The sequence below is a fragment of the Fukomys damarensis genome, unplaced genomic scaffold (genome assembly GCF_012274545.1).
Source record: "Fukomys damarensis isolate Sample0158 unplaced genomic scaffold, DMR_v1.0_HiC HiC_scaffold_12, whole genome shotgun sequence".
Lineage (NCBI taxonomy): Eukaryota > Metazoa > Chordata > Mammalia > Rodentia > Bathyergidae > Fukomys > Fukomys damarensis.
The window spans coordinates 7,602,130-7,611,523 of NW_022900924.1; the positions used below are offsets into that span (position 1 = coordinate 7,602,130).

Consider the following 9,394-nt stretch of genomic DNA (forward strand, 5'->3'; position numbering starts at 1 on the left):
GGCGCGGGCAGAGGCGTGGCCTGGCTGCTGTGGGCAGCCTGGGGCCCGCAGGTGCACCCTCACCTCCAGCACGAGGTACTGCTCCAGGGCCGGGGCTGCCGCCATCTCCCCCAGCACGCGCTCACACTCCCGGGATATGGCATCTATGGAGGCCAGGAGGGGGCCCACGATCTCTGGGAACTGCAAGGAAAGGGCAGGATGTGAGCCCGGGACAGGGGCAGGCGGACCCCGGACAGCAGCCCTCAGTGGAGGGGAGGAAGAGTCCCCACCAGCCACATCCATCCTCGGGGAACCTCTCCTTCCAGCCTGGCCTTTGCCCTGCTGCTGCTCCTGACACCAGGCTACCAAGCCAGTGTGACAAAGGAGCCTGACCACTGTTGTTTCTGGAATCCCATCCCGCCGCTGGCCAGGGTATGGGGACAGGTAGTACCGTCTTTCCTTCCAAAACCGCCTCCTCAAGTCTCTCTATCCCTACCATGCCATCACAGGACCCATCCACAGCCCATCAGCCAGAGGGGGACTCTATCCTGCTCTGCCTAAAACCCACCCACGAAGGAAACAAGAAGCACCTTGATCAGCCTGTTCCTGACGCCAGCCACAAGAGCCTTGGTGCTTCGTGGGACCTTGGTATTGGTAAGCAGGATCTGGAGCGCTGGGGGCCTGCATGCGAAAAAGGAGGTAGGATGAAGGAGCTGGATCAAGGGACCAGTCTAAGACTCCACCACACCCTGATACACAGGACAAAGTGGAGGCCCAGCGAGAGGGCATCAGACTGGGGGGACACACAGATCGCATCAATGGCCGCAGTTTCCGTCCCCCTCTGTCACTGGGCAGGTGGACACAGCCCCTTGGCTCTGCACTCACTGATGCAACATCAGCTGTGTACCTACCACGTGCCTGGCACGAGGGAGCCCTGCTCAGCCTAAGGACGGGAGCAGAGAGGGGCAGGGAAAGGTCCTCAGGGCTTCCCGGAAGAACGGAAGAAGGGCAGGAAGCACGTGGATCTCCAGCAGGGGAGTGGCCAGTGCGAAGCCCAAAGAGGGGGGCCCAGTACATCTGTCCAGCCAGCAGCCCAAAGTGGTGGAGCCAGGGCACGGGGGCCTGGGCCGGAGCCGTGGGCTCTGGTGATGACAAAAGGGGAGCAGCTGGGCCTGGGCTGGTGGCACAGGGCCTGAGAAGACGCCGGTGCCATGCTGGCTAAGGGTCCCTTCTCCAAAGTGCTCAGCCCAGTTGCACTTCCGCTTTGAGAGACTGGATTTTGGAGGATTTGCATCGACTTTACTGGATGGGTGTGCCCAGGCAGAAGACAGGCCGCTCTGCCCAACCTGCCCCTCCTCGATGGTGTCTGGCGGCCCCGGCACAAAACCAGATGTGGAGGCGGGGCGTTCGGAGTCGTCCACTGCTCCCTGAAGCCACAGTCCCCACCGGCCATACGCTGAGCTGACTCGGGACCCAGTCACCCCCCCGCTTTGTCATCTAAGCTTCTTTTCAGAGTGGCACAGGCCAGGGCCACAGGGCCGAGAATTTGGATGTGCTCTGGCCCGAGACAGCCGCAGGCCGCCCCTTGACACCTTTATTCGTGCTCTCTTCACAGTTCAACATTGTAAAATCCAACAGGGCTGGAAAAGGCTGCCTGAGACCTGCTTTATCTCACTGCCCATAAGCCCATGAAATTAATATTGATTCTCAGCCTTGGAGGCTGGCTCTCTTTTCCCTTTTTTTACTTTACAGAAGATGAACATTCTATTTGGCTTTTCTCTTCCCTTTAAAGACAAGCTGTTACTCAAAAAGGGCAGCGTTCTGGGAGGCCGCATCTTGATCCACTTCACAAACAATGCGTTTTCTCATGGAGAAGCGCCATGCATTCTCAGGGGAAAGGGCCCCCTCTCAGCCATTCCCGGGATTAATGTGGAGCCGGCCTCCCGGCGGCTCCGCGGAGGACCTGCCATCTGCTCACTGTGGCGCCCTGCAGCCTGCAGCAAAGGTCGCTCCCCCCGGGGCAGGGGGAGGGGCTGGTGTGCAGCATCTTCATTCTTCTCAGACAGGTCCCTCTGTGAATGGGCCTGCCGCGGGTCCCACAAAACCCAGGACTCCAAAGACATCCAGCGACCAACACTCAGGGCTGGGCCCTGGAAGCACTTACATGATCTGACCTCACCTCAGTTCCTCCCTCCCCCAGTGCACACTGCAGTCATCCTGGCCTCCTCACTGCTGCACTACACACCTGCTCTCCTGCCCCAGGACCTTTGCACGTACACTCCCACCACCACTCCTCCACAGCCACATACATGACTCATTTTTTTGTTTGTTTTTGAGGCGAGGTCTCCCTTTGTAGTTCAGGCTGATCCTAAACTCGCTATGTAGCCCAGGCTGGCCTCAAACTCACAGCGATCCTCCTGCCTCAGCCTCCCTAGTGCTGGGATTACAGGTGTGCACCACCATGCAAAGCTCATGAATCATTTTTAAGCCATCAGGTCTGCTCTAATACTCCCTCCAATCACCTTCCCCCTTCATTCTTGAGTTCTTCACCCTGTTTTGCTTCCTGAAGGTGCTGCGACTGCCTGACAAACTCCCAAAGGTTGGCGGACTCTAACAAGTACTAGTCTCGTGCAAGCAGAACTTTATCTTGTCCCCCACTGAGGCGGCAGCGCCCAGCGCAGAGTAGGCACTTGATAATTCCCTGGAACGGATGAATCATTTAGCGAGCAAACAGAGGCACTTCGTATACATAAAGGAGACGGTGGAGGCCTCAGCAGAAGTCACCCAGCCAGGGCACCTGGTGGCAAGGGGCAGGGCCGCTCAAACCACGCCCGGGGACGATAGAGCCTCTGCCCACCACAGGAACAAGCAGCAGCCTCTCTCCACCGCTGGGCTCCTGCTTCCCCACCAGCCTGCACGCTTGAAGCTGGCCTCCCCTCCAGTGCTGAGGCACCACTGGCCCAGGATCGCCAGACAGATGGCTCTGCCTCCGCCTCCCTGCAGCACCTCCACGTCTGTGGCCTCGCTGTCACACAGTGCAGCTCTGGGACCCTCCAGCTGCCCTCCTTCTTCGCCTCCGAGGCCTCCCCTCAGCACCACTCTCCACATGGATCCAGGCCAGCTGGCAACGCCAACACCAGCGCCCAAGGCTCCACCAGCCACGACCCCTCTTACAGGCAGGTGGAGGAAGTGATTCCGTGCTCCTCAGTGGCCCTGCTTCCCTCCCTGTGCAGAGCAGAGGTTGGTGCAAAATGATTTTGCCTTCTGCAGACACCAAGCAATGTGGGGCAGCATTTTTGGCTGCCACAGCGGGGAGGTCTACTGGCTGCATGAGCGGAGGCCAGGCACAGCGCTGGACACCCCCTAACACGCAGGACAGTCCTGCCACGAAGAACGACCCGGCCCCAGATGTCATCGGCAGTGCCGAAGGTGACAAGCCGGGGAAGGGAAGGCCTCCTCCTGGAAGCCGGCAGGGCCAGGATGGGAAGTTGCCACAGGTGCAGATGGGGCAGGGCTGGCACTGGGACAGTCAGGTGTGAGCTGCTACTGGTGGGCACCAGCTGCCATCCACAGAAGATGTCCCGGGGAAAGAGGCAAGAGACAGCACCAAGAGACCCACTGAGGCACTGAGGTGCCCAGTGTGCGAGTACCAAAAAGGTACCCAGCTCATGTTTGGCACGGATGTAATTCCCTGCATCTGACATTTCCACCACAGATGCAAACAGGCCAGAGGATGCTGACATTTAATATGCAGGCCTGTCCTCTCTGCTCCACAGGGCGGGCTACAGAAACACAAACCAGGCCGAGCTTTGCCAAGCACCGCTCTGCCTTGCCTTGGCCATTTGAGTCTCCATTAAGGCAACCACGGAGCTGTCCTGTAGCAGCTTCTGTGTGCCTGTCTGTCCTGCCTCCTTCACAACTGGGCTGCGGGCACTGGAAACTGTCTGAGGTCCACCTGTATATCCCTAGGCCCCAGGATGTGCCGAGAGGAACACAGGAAGGCAATGCTAAGACAACAGATAGATGAGCACACAGACGAGGGAGTGGCAGTGTCTGGGGAAAGGCACTTTCTGGAAGGTGTGCGGATGGCCACACGTGACGCCCCTTTCATCTCCCGGCAACTTAAGAGCAGATCTGGAGGACAAGGAGCAACTGTCCGGGGTTCGCTGTGCTGGGTCCTCAGAGCCAATGCACCGAAGCCCACAGCAGGGCGGGAAGCCCAGGGCCACCTGGCTTAGCTGCGCCCTCCCCGGACCCGTGGATGTGACTGCTCTGCCCCAGAGTTACCTGTTCAAGGATGAAATCTTCCCCTGCTGGTATCGGAGGGCTCCTCCTAGAGAGAACAAGGAGCTGGTCAGGTTGGGAGAGCTGCATTTGCCCCTGGGGAGAAGGGCTGCACTGTGGGCTGGGCTCAGAGTGTGGCCTGTTGGGGAACAGGCCAAACGGGACCGCCAGGCATAGCTTCGAGCCAGGCCAGGATGCTCTTACCAGGCCTGGGACGCCTGGGTGCTCCCCTCCCCCTAGGCTGCCCAACTTCCCAGTGCCAGGCGGCCTCCTGTGTGAGGTCAAGTTATTTTCACCAGAGGGGCCCTGCGCGCGGCTTACAAAGTGTGTGGCCATGGCTGGCAGCTTGAGCAAGCAGACCTCCTGGGGGCTCACTGAGGCTGCCCCAGAGATCGATTCAGGGGATCTGAGGCAGAGCTGGGATTCCCCAAACAGGAAATGCCCTTTTCCTCAGAATCCACTAATGCCATTCACCCCAAGCCAACAGAGCCAGGGCATCTAGCAATGCAGCAAGACTCTTAATAGCTCAGGTAAGACCACGAGGCCAGGGCACACCTACCCCAGGTGCTGACGGCATTGTCCACGCCAGAGGGGTTCCCGTGGATCACCCTCTCCCCACAGAAGGCCCACTGGTTAATTAGTTCCAAGTCCTCCTTGGGCCACCTGGAGACAGAAACATATCTTTACCATGGTGGTGGTGATGGGGCAGCGGGGTCCCTTCAGGCCAAGGCCGCAGGCAAAAGTGCTGGGCTCAAGAGCTCCGAGGAAGAGCAGTGTCGCTGAACCCCAGCTCAGACCTGGCCAAGCCTTTCCCTTCCCTCCAAAACCTGCCTGGTGCAGCAGAAAAAGCCTGGGCTGTTTCGTCTCTTCCTAGCTGTGTGCCTCTGGGCCCGTCACAGCCTCTCCGAGCCTCACTCCCTCAGCAGGGGAATGGCTGACCCCATCCCCTCAGAGGCCGGGTGTGCGGCGGGAACATGATGGTTCGGGGCCTCTCTGTAGGTGCCAGCTCCTAGCCTAGCCGGCCTTTGGGAAGAATGCACTGAGGGGAGGGGCGCCCCCCAGGGTCCTGGCGGCAGATCTGATGCACGATTATTACGGATCTTCTCCAGAGGGGCCAGGCTGACCGCAGCCATCTCCAAGTCTCTCTGAAGCCCAAAGTGCCTTCTACAGAAACTGCTTGTCTGCTGTGCAGCCTTGGGCGAGTCAGCTACCGGCTCTGAGTCCCTTCTTCATCTGCCAAGGAGGACTTCACAGCCCTGCAACTCGCCCAGCAGCTGGGGGTGACAAGCTAACCCCGGTTAACGTTGTCTGGCACCAAGTACAGAGCTGTGCACTGAACGCTTTCTCAGGGACCTGCTCTGTCTTTGTCACCATAACCCCACAGGGAAAGGGTGGTTACAAAAACCCTTCCAAGCCACGGTGGTGCTCATGGCCACATCAGAACCACACAGGTCTGAACCATTAACCTTCACGGTACCTACAAGATTCACTCCCTCCCTCAGTATCCACCAAGCAACTGCCACCACATGTGCCCAGGACTAAGCTCACAGCAGAAGGAACAGATGTGGTCCCTGACGTCCCCGAGCCTGGAGTCTGAAGGTGAGAGCGGAAGGTGGAGAACAATCGGTACCATGGCACTGAACCCCGCAGCAGTGCTCAGGTGTGGGCAGCTGAGTGGAGCACACTCGGGGGGAGAGGGCTGGGGCAGAGCGGGGAGCCAGGCAGGCACGGTGACAGGGACAGCACTGCAGCCCAGGTACCAGCTGGTGCTGCACCTGGGACTGGACACAGCTGCTCCTGTCCAGGAAGCAAAAGGCAGCAGAGTGCCAGGGAAGAGGTGAGCGAGGGAGGGGAAAGGCCTGCACGTTGCCAACCAGGGCCAGGCAGCCCCAGCCCCTCACCAGGACAAGGCTCTTTCCCACCCTGTGTGCAGTTTTTTCTTCAGGGGCTCAGACTCCAGAGTCAGAGGACCCTGGGCTCCGGTGCTTTGGGCTCAGAGATGCCAAGGGGTAAGGTAGGGCAGGGGCCTGTTCCCCCCATAGGTCCTGCAGAGCAACTGGATGTTTGCTGAGGGTGGAAGAACTGGCCAGAAGCAGCATGTTAAAGACCACATGCCCACGCCACACACAGACACACACTGAGCCACCCTCTATCTTTTGAAAAGCAGGGCCAGGTTGTTGGCCCTCATGCAGGGGGGCCTGTTCAGGGGACTTAGAGCCAGGAGGCTTTCACTGATCTGGGTACGGCCAGGGATCACCTCAGCCGCTCTCCTGAGTCACTACCTCATCACAGCATCACCAAAGGGCAAGGCGGGGAGGATCCCCCAAGGAGACACGGGTCAGGGCTCTGACTTCCCGATGAAGAAAGGTAGCTCCAGAGAGAAGGGGTCACCCAAGGCCACGCTGCAAGTTAACAGGCAAAGCTTCCGCAATCCTTGACAGCAGCAGCCTGGCACTGACTGGGGCACAATCTCTCATCGCTTGCCAGCTCCTCCCTTGACCAACAGTGGCCTCTACCGCATCTCCCAAGCCGTCTCTTACACACTCAAAGCCATCCAGAGCTACTCGAAGGAGCCCACAGACTTGGCCTAGGAGGACCAAAGCCGCCCTGGGACTCAGGCTGAGGTCTGGAAACAGAACCTTGGCCTTTTCACGCCTGAGAAGGAATACTCAGTTCAAACCGAATGCAGGTGGGCCGAGCTCTTCAGCCACAGGCCAGAGTGCGGAGGGCCATGGAGTCTTGTCCCTTTGTGGACAAGACACAGGCCCCCTGTGGAGGGCCGGTGAGGTGCTGACCCACCTATGTCCACCCTGGCACCCAGGGCCATCTGAGCGGCCTTCTCTGCTGCTCGGTAGCCAGCAGCTGCCCGGGACAGCACAGCTAGGCTCCACACAGCTGGTACCACAAGCTCCCTGGTGGGGGGGGTCACCCCCGCATGACACAGGGCCCTCAGAGATGCTCACAGCCAAGCTACCAGGGGGCTTCTGGGCCTTCTCCCAAGGTTGCAGGCCCTGGATAAACCACAGAACCACTCACGTTGGGAGGGCTCTCTTAGAGAATCCATGAGGTGACAGAAATGCTCAGCCACCGGTAAGGGATGAAGGTGAGGGCCCAACAGACGCATCTTCTTATGCTGACTTTTTTCAGCACAGTGTACTTTTTTCTGTAAGTGTCTGGTCTGACCTCATAATAGCCCTCAGGCATTCTCATTAGCATTCAGAGGAGGACAGGGATGCTCGGAGGGGTGCAGTGAGCAGGCCTAGGTCCCACAGCAAGTTGGTACAGAGGTGCAAGGATTCGTCTAGCACACCTCCGTCTATATCCAGACTCAAGTTCTTTCTACCACACCACAGGCACCTGAACCCCAAAGAACAAAGATAGGGGTGAGGGACACGGCACAGGGATAAAGAGCTCAGTCTCTGGATTCAGACTGTCTAGTTCTGATCCTGCTCTGCCATCATTATTGGCGCGGTCCTGGGCCAGCCATCTGGCCTCCCTAGACCTCATTTTCCTCACACGAAAAATGGCCACCAGGCTGATGTCACCTCACAGAGGGTCGGTGAGGTCCCTGACATGAAGAAAGGACACTGACCAGGGCAAGGGCTGCGATCACCTGCTGATGTTGTCTCCGTCCTTCAGTGGATTAGAGATGTCCTCACACACAGTCAAGAGGGCGGCCGCCAAGCACACGGAGTAGGCAGCGCTGGAGCCCAAGCCTGCCCCAGGGGGCAGCTCTGACCACACGGTAATGTCCAGGCTCGGCAGGGCCCTGAAACACACCAGGTTGCAAAGCGTGACTCTCAGAGGACAGAGGGGACAGTGTTGAAGTCAGGGCTGGGGACAGGACCGGATGTTGGCAGGGACTGACTTGGAGATTTCCTGACACAGACATCCCCACCCCGCCCCGCCAACCCCATGGGACGACAGGAGCTCGTGATGAATCAGAACCAGGAAACGGGTACCAGATTCATTTAAACCACTAGCAAAACTGCCATCCCCCGAGTCTCCTTCATGGCCCTGCTCTTAGAGATAGCAGCCTCCTAGCCTGTGTGACCCCTCATACCTCCTTTTTCTTTCACAAAAGTCCCTAGCCTCTTCTAAGATCTTCAGTGTCGCTTGCAGTGCGACACTTCCCTGACCACAAGTGTCATTCCTATCTGCCCTCAATGCCCACCGCCTGCCACCTTCCTCTCTGCCATCCCCTGGCAGTGTGACTCATGGTGTGCCTGTGGGAGGCCACTCGCACCATGGTGTCCCCCAGTGCACCCCGGGGGAGCACCCCAGGTCTGACACGTGCTTCTCCGAGCAAGATCTGTCAAACTTCAGCACGGGTACTGTCCATGAAGTGCTTTTCCTGTTTTCCAAACAGAAAAATTGTAACACTCGCTGGGTGTGGTAATGTACACCTGTAACCCAGCACTCTGGAAGGCTGAGGCAGGAGGCTCACACAAGGTCGAGCCCAGCCTGGGCAACTTGCCAAAACCCTGTCTCAAAACAAAACAAAAAAACGGGCAGGGGATGCAGACCAGTACAAAGGCCTTGGGTTCAGTCTTTAGTATTGAAAACAAAAACAAAAACACCCCAACATCATGGAAAGTACCTTTTCTTTTCTTCTTTTTTTTTAATCAAGGTAATGTTTTTATTATAGAACATATGGGAGCTGTAAAAAATAATATTAAATCATTTTTAATAATACCTTTTGGAACTGAGGGAATGTACCTTTTCAAAGGACCTGTAGTCACCCTAGCAAGGTGTGCAGCTTCTGTAGTACCCGCATCCACCCCATGGGAGAGCACGCCCGAGCCAGACAGCCAGTGTGGGCCGTGCACATGTACAGCCTCAACACGGTGCCTGGATGCCGAGCCTGTGTCGGCTGCTCACACAAAGACCTGTCCTTTGGGTTCTGCATAAAAAAATAACACTACACTTGGGCCAGGGATTTAGCTCAGTGGTGCAAGGACCCGAGTTCTGACCCCCATGCCAAAAAACAAAACAAAATACTACACGAGGGGGTGTGGTGGCACCAATCATCCAAGTATTCGGGAGGAGGTGGGAGGATCTCAAGTTGGAGCCCAGACTGGGTAATGTAGTGAGACTCTTTCTCAAAATTAAAAAAAAAAAAAAAAAAAGG

General features: G+C 57.7%; 1 protein-coding gene across 6 annotated transcripts in view; it reads right to left on the bottom strand.

Moving 5' to 3' along the window:
- The window catches only part of Mvk (mevalonate kinase), an 80,673-nt gene that overhangs the window by 64,918 nt on the left and 6,361 nt on the right, over nucleotides 1-9,394 (bottom strand). For 5 of the 6 annotated variants that reach the window (XR_004516759.1, XR_776332.3, XM_010603987.3 and 2 more), the window contains exons 5-9: nucleotides 7,877-8,032; nucleotides 4,823-4,926; nucleotides 4,267-4,312; nucleotides 570-660; nucleotides 64-180 (exon numbers count right to left, since the gene is read on the bottom strand). Coding sequence is in view for 4 of the 6 variants with exons in the window: in XM_010603987.3 (XP_010602289.1) it covers nucleotides 64-180; nucleotides 570-660; nucleotides 4,267-4,312; nucleotides 4,823-4,926; nucleotides 7,877-8,032 (514 nt within the window). In the remaining 2 variants the exon portion in view is untranslated. Of the gene's footprint in view, nucleotides 1-20; nucleotides 181-569; nucleotides 661-4,266; nucleotides 4,313-4,822; nucleotides 4,927-7,876; nucleotides 8,033-9,394 lie in introns of all 6 variants that reach the window. The other variant, XM_010603984.3, reaches the window with a different exon arrangement.